The 19,387-nt window shown below is 34.8% G+C and overlaps 2 protein-coding genes and 1 long non-coding RNA gene across 3 annotated transcripts in view; 2 read left to right on the forward strand and 1 right to left on the reverse strand.

Moving 5' to 3' along the window:
- Positions 1 to 3,440: 3,440 nt before the first annotated feature.
- On the forward strand, positions 3,441 to 11,626 carry LOC124294061. Its single transcript, XR_006903957.1, has 2 exons — positions 3,441 to 3,760; positions 4,122 to 11,626. It is a non-coding gene; the product is annotated as an uncharacterized LOC124294061 (long non-coding RNA).
- Positions 11,627 to 12,066: 440 nt separating this feature from the next.
- On the reverse strand, positions 12,067 to 14,550 carry LOC107223820 (mediator of RNA polymerase II transcription subunit 29). Its single transcript, XM_015663640.2, has one exon. It carries the CDS (start codon positions 14,389 to 14,391, stop codon positions 13,747 to 13,749), a length of 645 nt encoding a protein of 214 aa, XP_015519126.1. The 5' UTR covers positions 14,392 to 14,550; the 3' UTR covers positions 12,067 to 13,746.
- Positions 14,551 to 16,254: 1,704 nt separating this feature from the next.
- The window catches only part of LOC107223829 (bromodomain adjacent to zinc finger domain protein 2B), a 117,801-nt gene continuing 114,668 nt past the window's right edge, over positions 16,255 to 19,387 (forward strand). Inside the window, exon 1 of the mRNA XM_046736319.1 lies at positions 16,255 to 17,442. The gene's annotated coding sequence lies outside the window, so the exon portion shown is untranslated. The remainder of the gene's footprint in view (positions 17,443 to 19,387) is intronic.

Below are 19,387 nucleotides of genomic sequence, written 5' to 3' on the forward strand. Positions count from 1 at the left end.
TTACAGATATTTTATACATATATATACACACATGTAAATATATGAATATTATTATTATTATTATACATATATATATATAATATGTATAAATATATATATATATATATATATATATATATATATATATATAAAGGAAAGGGGCAGCGATTTTCGACCGATCGACAAACCGACGCTGAATAGGTCGATATTTTTTATACCATAAATTGTTAATTTGTTGTAATATTATTATACGCGTTATTTTATCGAGTTTATGCATATATCTGTATATTATTTATATGTATATTTATGTATATGCATAAATATAATATATACATACATACATAAATCTATACGTTGTAATTTCGTTGTTCCCAAGTTTTTGAAAACCAGTGTTTGAAAGGCGACAGGCTCGCCGAATCGATCGAAGATCGACGCCTCTCTGCAGGTGCATATATATTATAATTCGATTTAGCTTTAACATCTAGATATTCAATATACATATTACATAAATGATTGTTGTGGTTGCCACGATGGTTTCTTTTCTTTTAATTCTTTTTATTCTTTCTTTCATTTTTTTAGACATAGGAAGATATAGGATCAGAGAGAAGGAAACAGAACAAAATTTTTTATTCTTGTTAATATTATTATTATTATTATTATTATCATTATCATCATTATCATCGTCGTCATCATCATTACAACGGATCTTCGATCGAAGTAACGGATTTTCTGTTTCAACACTACCATCTTTCGAAATCTCTCGAAACGTGTTACGAATCACGTCGCAGACTCCATTACATTTTATAACTGCATTAAACTGCAGTAAACCGGTGTTTACTAGATAATATTGTAAAAACGAATATAAATCAAGCCCGAGGTTACGGATTAATCGGTATAAGGCAGACTTAATTTAAAGGTTTCAGAAACGTTTCTCCTTCCCAGCTTTATATTTCCATTGCACTACGATCTAAAGCAAAAAGTAACGTTCATCGGTATGGGTACAGATAATTTGGCCGACACAAGCAAACATCAGGTTGTAATTTATCCGACGCTGGACATTATGGTTCGACAAATCACTTCTCACGTGGAGCTTCGAGTCTTGGTTTTTCGTAGATTTTGAACCTACAAACTAACTTTTGTTGACAATATTTGAATAACTTTGCGGTCATTAATTCATTTATCTTTGCTACCGATAGGATAACGAATGAGACACCTTATCAGCTGTCCAAATCGGTTCACTGATTTCTCAACCACAATTACTGTCAATCGAATTGTTTAACTACTTTCTCACGGTCAAGTAAAATCGAAAAAACGACATGTTAACATCGAAGAACAACTTAACATCTTCTCGACGTGATCCTCGATCTATTCAATTAACATCGTGGTAGATGAGCAGGAAAAATCATTCGCTTTAAACTGATGATTACCTGAACGAAAGTGGATCATACTCACGAGTAAAAAACTAGGTTCGTTGAGTTCTACGAGTTCTATTCAACGCCGCAGAACTCATCAAGTTTCCATCTCTCCTACCTGAGAGTCGGATGACGATAAAAACCCTTCGGTAGAAAATGGGACCAGTAACTTTTCTGTTTCTCCCATTAGAAAAATAAAATAACAATATTGATAATAGTTGCGTTCATCTAATGTCTGATGGTGAGGTGAATATGAATGACATACGTTTACACTTAACGAAATACATCATCTAATACTAAATCATAACTTACGTACCGAAATTTGAAATAATCCAAGTTTCTTGTTACTGAGGAACAAGCATTCCGTATGACGAACACAAGAGGTATCGTCTATTTATTCAAAATGAAACCGTTTCAAACTGGTTGAGAAGAAAATTTTGACATCATTTGGTCTTGATACAGATCCCCAATATCTCGTATACTTCTACATTAGACTATTTCAGATGAGGCTAATGTTGTTTGATGTTTTTTTATTCCGTTGCTGGAACAAGGTTGGAACATCAGTTTTAACCGACCTAAAAATCTTATTTACACGATTGTATCCATGTAACATCGTGCTCACAATTATTTTGTAAATTTTGCGACCAAACTTCAATATATATATTTTTTACAGTTATTGAAATGAGAAAAGACAACACGCAATGAGGCGCCTCAGAGACTTTAATTAAAAATTCCTATATTCTTTGAATAGATTTTGTGTAAGCCAAAAACCAATGCTTAGGCCTTGTTCCACCGCGACGAAAAAAAAATTTGACCCAATTTGAAACAGTCGAGTGTACATGGTTATGTTGAAGGTACTCCCGAAATAATTGATTGTGAGTGAGATTAAGAGCTCATAGCGAGTCTGACGAAGGAAAGGGTGGGGTGATTTTTGTAACCACAGAAATATATAAACCAGCGATGTGTTCCGTCAACTCAAGATCGTCGAAAATGCTTTCGAAACTGACAGCGCGAATAATATTTGACAAAAGGGTGAAATACTGAGTCAGTCACATAATTTTCCAGATTAAATCTATTGCTCGGAGTTATTAGGAAAATTGATATTGGCTTCTGAAATTCATGATATTTACTGATGATCGGGAATCGATTGCAGTTATACCCAGAAACTGATGAATTCCATTTCTTAGCAAAATGACTCTGTTGCAGCATTTCTTCACAAAATTAAACTTAAAAAGTACAGTTTTATTCCAGAACTTATAGGTATGTCAATTTCAAAATTGACGCATCTATGAAACAAACTTTGCATACAAAGTTCGCGCTACCAACATAAAACAGTGGCTGCGTCACTGAGAACCGTAACAGTTGTAATAACTTCCTGAAAAATAGTATGCAATTCTTTTATTTCTAAATCGAAACTTTAACATCAACTTACAGCGATCCGTAAACGTAAACAGGTCTTAGAAAGCGTAGACTTCCATCAAAATACCATTGATTTTTTGATTGACTAAAAAAATTAGCGTTTTCCGCTAATCGATGCAATGTAACTCACGATCAATTTGTGTTTTTGTCCACTGGTCAAAGATGAGTCCTTCAGATCCCTTGCAAATCGTGAATACCGTCTAATTTTCGAAAAAGAAATACTAAAAAGAAAGATGGGTTATCCAATCAGTTTATCAATCATTGCACAGAGCATGAGCATGCAACAATTCGGACACGCGGCGTGCATTATAGTATACATACCTCGTATGTGTATCTATTTCGATATATGCGTTACACGTATATATTGATACTGCCAGCGCCAAAGTATACCAGTACCTGCTGTGGTTTTAGGATATAAGCGTTTTAGGCAATTGAACATAGTTTAGAGGTTACAGTAGTCCGTAATATAAAGGCTCGATAAACCTCTGTAATAATATTTAATAGTAATAATAATAATAACAATAACAACGTTGATGAAACTAATAATAGTAACGCACCAGAATATTAATAATAATAACGATAACTGTAATTGTAATAATATAATAATCTTAATAACAATAATAATAATATTAATAATAATAATAATAATAATAATAATAATAATAATAATAATAATAATAATAATAATAATAATAATAATAATAATAATAATAATAATAATAATAATAATAATAATAATAATAAGGAAACAATTGAGAAAAGTCACCACTCCAGAAGCCCAGCGGAAGTCTGAAGATAGAATAATAATAGAAAAAGAAATCATCATCACTAATAACAATGATAAAATAATGAAAAAGGATTTTAAAACTCGGATAAACAAAGGAGCACCACTGAAGCCCAGCCGGGGAACCCTGGAATTACCACATTTTTACTCATACGTACGAATATAGGTATGAGCAAATTGTCGTTCGTTGAATTTAAACTTGAATAGTTGTAAACGATTCCGTTGCTGATATAGAACATAATCGCGTAGTAACTTTCGTAACAAAGGTTAGCTTTCGTTTATTCATCATTTCATATACGTACACTGTTTAAGAAATTTCCAATGGTGAGAAACCTAGTGCACTGAGAAAAAAATAGTTAGTCCAAGAAAATCGATATTTAGTGATGTCGGAGAAACATATATTTGCTGGGTTGGCGAAAAATTTTAGTAGAAAGAAAATGAACGTTCAGCCGCGGCTAGACAATATCCATATTGCTCGGCTTGCAAAAAAAGATTTATTTGGCTGAATTGACAACGTTTATTCTCAGTGTATAGCAACAACGAATTTCACCGTGGACACACCGGTGGGAGTTGGGAATGATAATGTGGCGCTGGGATACCTCGTGGCAAAAATATGCGTTACTCTAACTGGGCCATATTTAATTTTAAAATACCTGTTGCATCCTATTTTCGCAGCATTTTAATTCCGCATAATAAAACTGAAGCCACAAAGCTTGCACGAAATTGTCTGTACTACTCCATTCGCATAATTGACCTAAAACCAACTGTCAATAGCCAATTATTAGCCAGATGATTATTATATTAAGGTGCAGAACATTTTTTTTTTTTTTAAGCTGGTGTGAATTTATTTTGTCCCGTGGAGTTAACAGTATAGAGTAAACTTTCTTATCCGAATAAGACTCTTTCGGATTTTAGACAAAATGTTTTCCCCTACCAGATAACGTCTTTCGACACATTGGATCCCAATACTTGAGTCGCGAAAGGTTTGCAAGATAGAAAAGTGAGGTTCATAGAGGTCTAGTGTCGTTACTTTTTACCAGCCTGTAAGTATAGTTGAGTGAAAAGGGAAAGAGAATAATGAAATTGGTGATAAGCCGAGGTAAAACTGTCCCTACTAAAAATGACCGTATCTTAAATCATATAATCTTGTGACCGAAATCAGCGTGTAATTTATTACATGATTTATCTTGTAGATTCGAGAAAAATGTATGAAAAATCACGAATCGACAGATATACTAGATCAAAAATCATATAGAGTTGAGTACGTTTGATGATTCGTACTTTTGTAATTTATTGCGTGATTTTTTATTCATTTTTCTCGAATTTACAAGACAAATCATGTAATAAATTACACGTTGATTCCGATCATAACATCTTCTGATCTAGTACTTGAACATTTTCGATAGGGATGTGTAACAATACACGAAGGAGGATCGTGCAAGCTGATTTTTTTTTTTTTTCAATTCAGCAAGGCTGGAAAAAGATGGACAAACAAAAAAAAATTATAAAACGCAATTGGACTGATTGTGAATTATTATATACTCGCTGGATTTTTGTCCAGATACGTCAACGCTGATGTATAATGTAAATGTACACGTTAAAAAATATCTTTATACTTACGCGTCTACTATAATTGTACCGTCGGCTGTGCTCCCGCGGAAACCGCAACTGCATTTTTTTACCTACGTCTTAAAATTACTAGCTCCGGTCTAACCGAAAGTTTGGTAAATTCAACAATTTCTACATTTCGCTGCATAGCTCGTATATGTATGTATTTCGGACTGATTCTAATAAACATAAACTTATCGTAACCTAGGTGTATGCGAGTAGGTGAACTAGCGTAAATGTTACTCCTAGATCTGATATTGTATCACACATTTAATATGATAGAAAGAGAAAAAGAAAAAAAATTATACGTACTTCGATTGTAAATGCGTTTCGTGTTCTTCAGTATTTCTTAATCAACATATTTGTATATTTACCTTCAGAAACTGGATATTGGACGTCCAGTAACGCCTCGACTGGTTTATTTTTAGTCATGTGTATATATTTTTTTAAATACCATATATTCTGAACGTTACTAGACTTCCCGCGTTACCTGGCCATAGATATATACACCAAACGATACACATATATATTTAAAGTGACTACGTATCGGAGAAATTATCTGAACGCGACAAAATATCTAAATAAATTATTAGTCTTAGTAAAAAATTGAATAGGTACTTTATTAAATAGATGTTTTAGTTTTTCTGCTTGGCCATGAATTATTTCTGTCAAATTTGTGCGTACAGAACCGTGAAAATAATATTACACACGGATTATCGTGAATCTCATCTTTTGACATCGCATTTTTACCCACACCTGAAGTAGAAGGCTTTTCTATTATTTCACAATGAAACAGCAAACAGTTTCGTTCGTAATTCGCATAGCATTATAACCTAAACATGTAGATTGTCGTGCATACATATATATGTAATAATATGTATATACATGTATACACGCGCACCTATATATATATGTATACATAAATATATATGCATATTCATCGTTTAATGCTTAGAAAATTTGTTGTTGATACAAGAACTGATGATACTTGTGAGACTGTGCGGGCGCCTTATATATTGAGAAAATTAATTAAAATCGAAAACGATACAAAGATAAAAAAAAAAAAAACTAAAAAAAAAAAAGAAAACCACATACATACCTGTAATATGATATGGGTAAAAAAGAAACATAAAAGAATATGTGAATAGGTAAAATTTTTGATTCCGCGAATTGAATTAGTACATTGTGTGTTAAGGGCGAAATGAAGGCGATCACACGCGAGTGAAATCCCTTTTCCGCCCGCGATGCTCGCGATTTTTTTTTGTTCTAGTCCCTGTGAAAATACGCCTTCCACGCAAAGTTACACCCAAAATGAAAATTGTAATTTTACGCCCGCTACACAAAACGCGAGAAAGCGTTTTTATTCATGGGGGGTTGGACGAAGAAAAAAATTTAGTATCGAACTGGATTTCGCGGGACGCATGGCCAACGCACCTACGTTACGTGAATACTTTCTTGTGATAATCTAAAATTTTGACTGAGCTGCATTATTATCTAATTGTAAGCCTGCAGCTGATCCGCGATATTTCTTTATCTTTTCGTTGTTCTGTATACCGATTAATTATTATTATCCGTCGCTCAGTTTTTCAGTCATTGAGTGCAATTCAAGTGAAATATACAAAATATATGATACAAAATATCGGAACAACCAGGCGCAGTGTTGAAACTTGAAGATTATAATTAAAGATTGAAGTATGGTAAAGCCGACGTCTTGTCGAGCACTTCATTGGTTTGGGAATTCGATGAGCTTTACCTACGTTCTTTTTCCACACATCTTCACTAAACGCTTTCACGATATAACGCATCGATAATAATTGTCAAGTCTATCGTAGCAACCATGTGCTTTTCAAATCATTTAAATTATTTTTCAAACATTTCTTCAGATCCTGCAATATTCGTAATAATTTTTTGTAGGCATTTGAAAATCCGTAAATCTCTTATTCCTCATTTGAACAGGATATTTTACGCTTACAAGGAAAAAAGTAATGAAATTAAACGAAATTTTACGCTATAAGGATCATGTGGATCTAAAAGAATGTTCGATCGAAAATTGTGTAACTTAATTCTACTAAGTCGCTAATAAGCACTTTATACCTGGAAATATTTCGAATTAAACGAAAGAAATAGAACGTTCCGTTCTCACCTATAATGTATCGCGAAAAAGTTTATCACGACGATTTACTAATTCGCAAAAATTTCGAACCCCCCGGAATAAATTTCTCATCAAGAGTGTACCATGGGCACCATGAGATGAATCTCCTGGCAAGCAAGTGAATTATTCGACGTCTATTATCAAGAATGAAAATACAAATTTGAAACTCGACTCGATCGTAAATTAAACCTGTGAACTTACTTAAAATTGCGAAAGCAAATTTCGTGGGTGAAATATCTGATATGTAACTAATTTGGCATTGGTACAAAATCAACATTGCCGCCATTCCCGATTTTAGAATTTCAATTCGGTTGTTCAATAATTACGAGCATTCACTAGCTTTCAAAAGCTTCTAATTGTAAAACGGCATCTAAAATATTGAGCACGGTGAACATCCATCGTCAATGATTAAGACTGAAAACACGCAAATGAACTTGCAAAATTGCCTATAGTTCACTCTTAATGTACACACCAAGCGCATGAAGTAATTCACCAAGCTGTATAATCCCGAGTGCAATTTGACCAGTGTAAAAATTATTTTGTTAACGTCTCTTCTTTCTGTTTGTTTTCTTTTTTTATTTTTTATTAATTTTCTTCTTACCACGACTACGAACTTATTATCTAACTAAAAACTATCATAATTCATGTGGATCGATTAATTTCACCTAAAGTACATGATATAATGTATAATACTGTATGAAATGTTTATATGGAATTTCCATGAGCAGGGTATCACATATACTGTTAGTACAAACGAAATAAATAAAATACATCTGAATGATTGAAAAATTGAATCGTGAAGATTTTTGTAAAATCATTTTAAACACGGAGCTTGAGATATTAGTATGGTATTATTATAATGAAACGGATTCTGCTTTCCATTATGACACTTTTGTTTTATAGCAGGATATTGTACGGATAAATAGATCAATCAATGACGCACGTTCGGCGTATACTTTCGCAATCATTGGAATAAATAGCGTAAGGTTGGGATACGGACGGAATATCGAGAAATTTTCAATTAATACTCAAGTACTTGAAATTACATTTTCAAATAATATTTCCGAAGGCGAGAATTAGCAGTCAAACCACGCGGCAACATCAATTAGTCGATGTCTCGCCGATATTTTCCTACGAGTGACAATTAGCCTGACTTGAAAATAAATCGGGTCAACCTTTTCTTCTTATCGAAAAATTAAACACTCCTGAAGTTGGATCTTTGCAGCTGACATCGGGGTATCGAAACTTTGAAAGATTTCGCGACTTCGAATGATTCCATGTGATTTGAAGTGAGTTAACGTAGTAACTTCACAAGACTTGAGATGACTTCGCGCGACTTGTCGAGACTTTGCGAGATTTCGATTAATTTCAAGCGCCTTTATAACTTCGAGTGATTTTACGTAAGTTCGTGGCTTAAAGTCATTGAACTGGATTGTTCTTTTTTCTCTCATTGCCTGCACCTGACTTCGGGCATTGTTACTCCGTTGCTTCATATGAGAACGCGATGGTACACAGATCACAGAATTGTGTTCAACAGATCCAATTGCATCCCACCAACGTGTAGCGCGAAATGATTACGAACGTATAACGAACATGTGATATAATTCATCCATAGCTGTAAAGGTCGTAGGATGAGGAGTCGGTGCTCTCCAGTTATACGTTGTTGAATTAATGCATCCTCTATTATTGTAAAACTTTATATGAATGAAAAGAATTTAATTGCTATACGCGTCCGTTACGACAGTTGTTACAATATTACCATAATTATATGATATATTTGCCGTACATATTTCTTTAATGAGTATATAAATTTACCTGGGAAATTTGTCATTGACAAACTATATGAATAACTCGACACGGAAGTAGAGACATTTACAAATTATACCCGTTAATCTATATACATATGTATATCTATGGCATAAAATAGAAAGTAAAATATTGATTAATGATATATATGTATTTTTAAAAGAGGTATATGCTGTTCTGTCGTTCGGAGATGTACATTTATTACTTACATATATTATATATACATACAGTTATATATTACACGAGTATATTCGGTTCATAAGCGGACATTAAGATTTTTATTTTTTTTTTTCAAAACACAAACCACACATATACCATCATTTGCATTGAGACTTGGTTAGAACGAGTGAAGAAACAATGTTTACCTGTACATTTGTTGAACGAAGGTGTACATTTTTACAACTGTACTCGTTTATGTGTTCTGTTTTTTCGAAGTTGAGAAATAAAATTTCCACGCTCCGTATCTTGACCGTACTTTATTTCGAGTACATCGCAATTCCGACTGAAACACTATCTTTGTATCCCCCCCCCCCCCCCCCGAAAATCACGTCCTCGGACTGCAACCGTTAAATCGATATGTTTTGTTCAAAGTACAGGAGCAAGCGACACACGTTCTTTCAATGTCCTCCAATTGCACAAGATTCGATACACAGTTTTCAAAAGAAATGGTAAATGTCTAGTAAATCCGATCAGCAATATTATTAGAATAACGAAATTTTTCAAAAGTTCTTTAGCTAGATCAACTAATCCATCGTGAATATTTCAATAGTTCGTGTAAGAATGATTACAATTTGAAAAGAAAAAGTGATAACCACAGTGATTCGAAAGCTTGTGTAACCTATAATAAATTGTATTGAATTGATGAAAAAAATAGTTTACACGCCTATACGTTCTCTTATTTACACGATAACCTAACTTTGAAAGTTGAAGATATTCCGAGTAAATTTGAAATTTGAAATACATGTGAACACGATTAAATACGTCTAACAAAACCGATTGATCACTGAGTATCGAACTTTAACTCCAATTGATACAACGGTAATAAAATAGGTACATACATTTTAAAACTATATTCGAACCAAAAGCAGGAGATACGTACATCATATTTAAAGGTAAAGTAACGAATAACTACAATTGATTTTGTAAATACTTAAATATATATATGTACCTAGTTGAATAGACGGAAGAGAAATAGAAAAGTGAAAAACACCCTTATCGAAGAATTTCACAATTATACGTACATACACAGTACACACATCATACACTGAAACACAAAAACACGTACACAAACAGTAGAGATTCATTGAAGAATAATGTTTCCTCAAACAATTGATTAATAATGTTGAACAAAGATATATTGTAAATAATTTGAAAGAAATTAAAAAAAAAAGAAGTAAGCAGTTATTAATATGCAATTATAAGGTCACTAGATGCGCACGCACCGAATAACAAATCATGGCCACGAAGCTGAACATTATATTATATACAACAAACGTGGGCATATATAACGCAATTATGAATACTTTTGAACGTATTGCATTGAAAGAATTACAATGTTATGTACATGCAAACTTTAGTATGGTAATATGAATTTCTGGGGTTTTAATCATAGGATAATATATCAGCATAATATTAATTGTTAATATAAAATGAAAAAAAAAAAAAAAAAATTAAATAAAAATAAAAATAAAAATGCCTTGTTTTGTAGCATCTTTTAGCTTTATACCTATAAATATGTATAGTTACCTTGGTCATGTTTAGACTGATTTTTTATTACATTAGATTGTGAAACGGAATCGAGACATTTTCTAATACTACACGAACCTTATTCATCGACACGAAATTATAACCCGTACAATTAGACTTTCGTGGCTAAAAACCCGATTTTTCATAGATTTAACGTTTTACGCGGGCTCGAGATAAAAAGTAGGTTACTCAAGTCTCTTAATTGTAAATTAATCCTCATCGTTTTACGTAATTCTTCTCGACTGGCTCGTTCTTAGAAATCGATTTGAGTGCAGAAGTACATATTTGCAACGAATCTAAAACTGAAATGACATGAGTTTATTGCTTATAATTGCACCTTACTTTTTTAATAAATACTGAACTGACAACGAGCCCCGCGTTATTTAATTCTCAATTTTCCTAATTCATACTAATTTTCCGCGAGCGATGCAAATGAGTAATGATAACGGCATTGCCAGGGAATCCGGCTATTTGTCATGTAAATCGTTTGCATTCTATCGCAGCTCCTTGGAATGATATTATAGGTATGAAATATTTTTAATGTCACAATTTATTTCCCAACAACTCAACTATCTAGCATTAAATTGTTACATTGATTTGTAACATATTCGTGAGCTAATATACACTGACGGAAACAGAGACAAAAAAAAAAAGAAAACACTTAGAAACTAGAAAAGGTAAAAGAAAGAAAACAAGCAACAAACAATTATGTACTTGATACGATGTAATATATTGGTTATTTATTTTTTTGTTTTTACAAGTATATATATAACACGTATATAATAAATGCATATGCAGATAAGAACAAACACACACACACACACGCAAATATATAAAGTAAAGAAAAATTATATATATACTTTATATATAGTATTGAATTTGTTTTATGTATTGAATAATTCGTATATTATTGTAATTTTCGGATGTACGTTCTATTTGAAAGTAGCCTCTTGATTAAACGACTATTATAAGATTTCTAGAATTATTACATTGTGGATTTTATTGAAATCTGCCCATATTTGAGGAAGTAATAAAATACAATACATAACTAATTATAACCACACTATCTGTGAATGTTATTTTTGTATGTTGGTACAAAATTAACGCAATGTATACAACTATATAATAACTGCAAACATGGGCAGATTTTTCACACAATGAATTGTTGAGATGATTACGATTAAAACTAACAATTAGTTATTATCAAAAATTATTAATTAATAGTATACACGTTAATTACTATCGCATAATATTATTGATTATTACATTACATAATGCTTATGTCTACATTTTGTCGCCCCTTCGGATACCTTAAACTTCGGATCCAGAGAAAATAAATTTTGTTATATTTTAGAGACAGAAATACACTATATAACGAGACATTAAAATTCGTTTTATATCTCTGAAGTATGAATTTTATTAATTTTATCTCTTTTTTTTCTTTTGCACGTCGTCCTTGTCAGCCTCGTTATTAATGCATATTTAATAAATTTTTACATACATCACATTACGCTTACAATTAGAGGAAATGATACGATATTCACGACAATAATATCAACTCATCGAGACTCTCAATGTTCAATCACGGTCAGAAAACTGATGAGCACAAACTTTGAGCTAAAAAAAAGTATACTCCGATAATTGGTCTGTCTTGAAAACCGTGAATCTGTTTTTCTTTTATGTAAATATCTCCTTTGACGTTGTTTTCAAAGGACCTTTCAGCAAAACGTTGCTACATTAATTGCTGTGCGATCTACTATATTTATTTAATTATTCCCACAAAATTGAACGAATTGATGATTTTCTAATTCAAATACCGGGTTGAACTAGATATTATTGAAATGTGAAATGATATGATTGTTACTACGTGAAAGGATTTTCTTTTGTAAAATGGATTTGACATCGATAATTTAAGGTTTTTGTGATATGGAGATATTTTGTTCATAGAGATTGTTAAACATTCGCCATATCATTGCTTTAAATTAGATTATGACAAACTAAAATTATCCAAAAATTTAGAATATTATTGTCTGTGGAATATCTTTACCATAGGCGCGTTTGTTTAATTTTACTACTTGGACATTGGCGACTTATTTTCAGAGTAAGTGAGAACATAAAAGTGCATATAATATAGAACTACAGACCAAAACGGATGAGTTGTTAGTTATACTCAATTTGTTGTACCTAGCTATTCGAAATTATATTTATCAATGCACCGACTAGTTTCTGCCAACAACTAAACAGTTAATGATTCAATTGTACATGAAATTTTTTCGAGCCTCACTCCCTTGAGTCAGCATTTGAATAAAACATGATTTACATTAAAACTGATCGGATTTGAAGGGCCAGTCGACTTGGTAGAAAATGCACCTGATATACAAAGTACTGTGAATAGCAGCAGGAAGAATAAAGAAGGAATGGTGATAAGTGAAGGATTTTAAATAATGGACGTTTGAAAGTTTGAATGAATAACGGAAAATATTTATTAAACAGTAATCATTCCAATACCACTTGCCATAAATACAGGGACGATTGTATACAAGTCAAAAATACTCAAAGTTCAAATTCCTGTAACACAGTAACTGTTGTTTGAAATACATGGCTTCTATAATACTGTCGAAATCCCACTATCCAGCGATATAACATGTTATCAAATAGAACTTTGTGAAATTCATCACCACTGATGGAAACACATTAGGTCAGCTGGATAATCTTTCAGTGCTGGAAGAGGAATCTGGACCCCAAGGCTCACCGCACGAACGAATAACATTCAAAGTTGGTACAAACAATCAAGTATGTCGCACTTTAATGTAAAACAAGATCGTTCTTTAATCCTAGTCTTATTCTCCAGGAGTGATAGTGTGAGCCGCGGATATGAGGGTGTCGTGAATTTCTTTGGCATAAGCCACCTGAGACCTTACGGTCATGAGGAACTGTGGATAGGTGAGAGCCGGACCTTCTTGTCCCGAGACAGCCTCAGTCCTGGTGGTGGCAACGGACATCGGAAGATACCTTACAGAGCTTGAATTCTGGGACAAGCATTCAATCGAAGTTTTCAGATGAAGTTCAATCTGATCGCATATCGAATAAAACTCCTCAATGTTCTTGTCGAATCTGTATTGAACGGGAACATCGATACCTTTGTAAGTTCCTACATCGACGAGGCTGTTTTGTTGCAGAGTTGAAGCTGCTGTTTTCAAGGCGACAGCGAGAGAATCTCTTAGCGGACCGACAAGGGATTTCACCTTCGATATATTATCCAACTTTTCTTGCGTGTGTTGCTGTTGTTGCGGTTGCTGTTGTTGCTGTTGCTGAGGTTGCTGCGGTTGCTGCTGCTGTTGCGGCTGCTGTTGTTGCTGCTGTTGCTGTTGCTGTTGCTGTTGCTGTTGCTGCTGCTGCTGTTGTGCTTGGGGTATTTGGGGGTTAGGTTGCGACATTTGTCCTAATCCCATTTGTCCTGGCTGAGCAATTTGCGATATATTCATGTCGCAGTAATGTCACAGCGCTCAACTCCTTCTTTTCAAACGAATTGGTATTCTCTCAAGTCCACCGACGAAGATTGAACGAACGCCACAAAGAAATATATCGGTGAGCCACAAGGCTCACAAGTCACAACCTATGATCCTGTAATTTGTAAATACAATTTTGACAGAAAAGTTGCGGAAACGCAAGAAAGCTTGAACCAACAGTGTCGACGAAGCCGTTCCCGTTCATCACCGTGAGTCGGTAATACAGGTATTCTTATTTTTGTTATGAATCATTGTCCAGATTTTTGCGCGAAAACTCGATTCATTCGGAAAACTAATCGGTTAATAAATTTTCACATCTGCAGTCATATATTCGTACGATTTTGCTCAATTTTACAGGGATTATAACGAATCTCAGGTATGCAAGCTAGATTACATCCGATATCTATTGGCGTTTTTTTCTCTGGCAGATGACGCCACTCTTCTCTACGAGAGAGTCGTTGTATCATGAATAGGAAGACTGGTGAGTGGTAGATATTTTGGTACCATTATTTTTAATATTCAATATTACATGCATACATATTTGCTAATCTGATTTCCGATATACGCAATCATGAATTATACCCATGTTATGTCAGTGGATATAACTGAACCGAGAAAAAGGATCGTATGGAATGTGGAAAATTCATCCCGACACTAGAATCACTACGTCATTCGATTCTCCCTATTTACGAGAGTGAACTGAACTACTCGAGCAATCATAGTTTTTTCGACTGTCGGTTTCCCCAATTTACCGGCTTGGGAGATTGTATTTACGGAGTCGAATAAGTTATTGTCTGACTTGAGTCAACGTCTGATCGAACTTATCCATATAACATACCTATGTAAATCAAACTAAAGACAAACAAAGCTTTACGATCATGAAATCATCAACGACAATACACCGGCATATATTACGATGTTCTCAGTTATGCCCACAGATTACGATTAGAGATTTTGATAGCTCGGGGTTTATTCAACGGTGTATGCGTCATACATGCCGATTCGAATACTTCAGTAGAAACTGCATGTACTTGCATGAAACATTATTTAAAGCAAATTACTAATTATTCACATCCAAGTTTTTACTATCTATTACACTTGCGACATTTGTTCTCTAGTCAATCAACCCGTTCGGCAGTTTGTATGTAGTATTTTGAATATTCCGTATGTCCAAACCTCTACATTAGAAAAATAAGAAACTATGCAGAGCACAAAATAAGTAGCATGAACGCCCCTCGCCTCTAATCGAACAGAACAATTTGTATTTCAACAAATTCCATTACACTTGAGCATCGTTTAATCGTAACTCGATGTTGTATCGTCGATGCACAATTATTTCATAAAACAAGACTTCGTCTTGTTCGACGACACTCGTGTCTGACATATATATTTTCATAATATCCAATTATTCGCCTAATAACGAAATTAATTCAGTCGACAGAAAATACCTGTAATCTAATTCAAACAAGCATAAGTTAAACAGGCTCGTGATCAATGTTACTACAGCAAGTTGTAGCGTACACGTTCCGTATACGATAATGGCTACGGAAGATGTGGAAAAATTTTAACGAATAATAGTAAAAATTCCCGAAAACAGCCTGCATCGAAGTCCGGTTGCGGTTTTCTGCATATGAAATTAGGGAAAAAAGGCGAATAAGACAATTCGGCGGACGTTGCACTCTGCGAGTCGCACCTTGGCCCGACACTGCGTCGAGCGGTGAAACGAAGAATGAAGGATAGGGGGGGGGGAGGGGATCGGTCCGTGAGGTGAGCGATAGTTCGCGGCGAAAACGCTACGAGCGCCACGAGCTCGTTCCGTCATTCCCTCAGAAGCTCTCGAAACGCGCGGACAGTTGCCGAGGGTTTGCGGGCGGGCAAGTCGACGAATTTCGTATCGTACCGAGGAAGGAAAGATATTGATATAAATAAACTGTAGCAGCAATCGAATCAGTGAAGCGTTAGCAAACAACGCGGGTAACGCCGATGCATTTGTGATTATTACGGAGTGATTTTGTGCCAATAACAGTGTTTCTATGCTGCATCGAGTTATGTGAATGAATCACCGCCAACTTATTTCGTGCGCGTTCGTTTCGTAGGCTTATTTATTATGCATCGATTTCATTTATACCAGGAAATTGAAGTGTTTCTCGTTTTTATTTCTCATGGAAATCTTGCGTGATATTGCAACGAACGAATTATTTAAACGGAATTAATTATTATCGATTACGCGAGCAGCACTATCAATCATTGATGTTATAAATCTTTTCTTGTTTTTTTTTGCTACTCGTTCCTTTGTTTTCTGTTTACTTTTCACTACATCGTCGTAATTCTATGTTATACTGTACGTACGGGAGGGCGCAATGTTGTTACTAAATTTTTACCGGCAAGTTATTTATCAACAAAGGACAAGCGCCGAGTAACGCGAGGGATTATTTTACCGGTACATATCGTTAAAATGGGACTAAATATCGGCAAGATTCGAGCAGAAACGGTTTATTAACGCGTCTGGAGTCCACCGCCATCATCGGGCGATAGTCAATTGTTTGTTTACCTCGTCGCGTTAGCGTTGCAATTGATCGATCGAGTGAAGCGAGCCGAGCCGAAGCATCCATACGTGTCGCAAATATCGTGAACGACAATAGAGTGTAGCAAACAAAGTAAAAAGAAAATCGGGTGAACTAACGAGTGTCGCAATGTAAGGAAAAGTGTTGCGTTATCGGCGGTAAGATTAAATACACAAAAAGTGATCGTCGAGTCGCGCTCCTTCGTTATAAATAACCCGTGAAATAATAACGCACCGCATAGCAGATGCGTGGGCAAGGCTCAATTGAATAATATTGAATAACGGTGCCAACGGTGCATCCTAGATCGTAAAACGTCGCCATCACCGTCATCGTCGTCATCGTCATCGTCATCGTCGCCGCACCATAGAAACTTTACTCTCTTCGAACAAGCAAGACCGTATCATCATCCAGCGGACAAAAGACGCCAGCGCTACCCGACATCCTCCTCTCTTCGAACGCAAAGGTAGGTAAGATGCTTGGCTTGATATTTATTCACGCGGCCCGCCGCCGGCTGCAAAGCTGAGATGCAGGCAAGGAAGCCGGGGCATTCTCATGCAGGCGATGCACATGTTGCGTTGTCGGGCCGTAAGTCCCAGCCATTCCATTCCACAGCTCCGTGAGCTTCCTGCGACCCCATCGCATCGCCCGCAGCGAAAGTCGTCGGGATCGTCCATTTCGACCGTTGCGCAGACATTAAACCAGTCCCCGAGAGGCTGAACCGCTATCGCTGATATTATTTTCTCGCACGATGAATTATCCGATCTTATTCCGAAAATAATAATGACGGTTGAAAACGAACGAATGAAGGTGCAAAAGAAAGTTTCACCGTATTGAAATATATGTATATTATAGGATAATACAAGAGTTCAACTATTGATGCGTAACGCGGGTTAAATTTTAGCAATGCAATATCCCGTTCACGTTGAGACGAATTTATAAGACCTTTGTTTTGAATGATTTACAAAAAGAAAAGAACAGTTGGGGAATATTCTAAAACGGAGTTTGCGAAGCTACTGGCCTTTTGGCAATTGAACGTACACGATACTCCTCATTAATCGAATTTTCATTCGCGTTCTTTGTTATTTGCATTGCAAATTTATGCTCTTGTGACGAGGCTGAAACTAGCAGCCAAACGTTGTAATGTTCAATGAAATAAGGTAGTGAAATCCGAAAATCAAAATTTTGTTAAACACCTTGAACCCCCAACACTATTGTATAATTATGAGGATAAAACTGCACTGCATTTTTCTATTTCCGAAAAGTTTAACACATCTGACTGCAAACTCTAGCCGCTAGCTTCAGCTTCACGTTTGCGTCGGTTAATTCTAATCTTAGATATGTGATAATTTTTTTTTTTTACAAGTTAAGAATATTGTTTTTTTTTTCTATATCTACAGATCTCCGGATAGTGAGCAAGTAGAAAATGACTAAATAACAAGTGAGAATCGACTACATATCTCACTTGTCTGGATTTAATGTGTTACAGTTTATTTCGTTAGTAAATAGATTATCCACGAGAAGCGTCTGAAATAGATTTTCCTTTTCAATCGTTCGGTTATTCAAATAATTTTGTGTACAGAAGCGTAACGAATTTTGAGACTTTTATAAATAAACTATATACTTTACTTTAACAAAATTATAATAATAAAATATATACGTATAATTTTATTTCAAACCAGTTCTTTTTTTTATAAACGTCTCGTCGACAATCAACTTAGGAATTTGAATTATTAGTAAAAACTAACGATATGAAAATTTGTTATATATTTTTATTCGACCAATTCAACTTGTTACAAATTTTATTCTATTACTTTGACACGTATAAAAAAACAGTGAATATCAAAGAATACTCTTTTACGTGCGGTGGCATCATCGGTACACGCCACGTGAGATTTTTTTCGCATGCAGAACCTGATCGCAATTTCGTTCAGATTACGCTTTTCGAAATGTCGTTTAAATTATTTTCTCGTCGATGCAGGCTGAATGTTTCAATGCCTGACAAGAGAACAGGAGAGACAGAGAGAGAGAGAGAGAGAGAGAGAGGAAGGGGGGAGAGAGAAAGAGAAAGATGGATAGAGAGAGATAGAGAGTGACAAAAGTGTGCTGTAATATGCGATGCGTCTGTACAGTATGACTTATACGGGGTTAGGTACATTATTATACGTATGCATACTGCGAGCATCATCGAGTTATGTACATACAAACGATACGTTTGACGACAGTAAAGAGCCTCGTACCATTGCGAGTATGTGCAAACGAAATTATCCGATCACTTATAAATACAATCAACCAAGCCAAGCCGCATTATGCGGCCAGACACAACGTTGTTTGCATAAAATTGTATTTGCGTGTATATTCCGTCAATTATTCTGCCTCTGTGTAACGTTGCTCTGCGATGATCAGAGCTC

This window comes from Neodiprion lecontei, chromosome 4 (assembly GCF_021901455.1).
Source record: "Neodiprion lecontei isolate iyNeoLeco1 chromosome 4, iyNeoLeco1.1, whole genome shotgun sequence".
NCBI classification, from domain to species: Eukaryota; Metazoa; Arthropoda; class Insecta; order Hymenoptera; family Diprionidae; genus Neodiprion; species Neodiprion lecontei.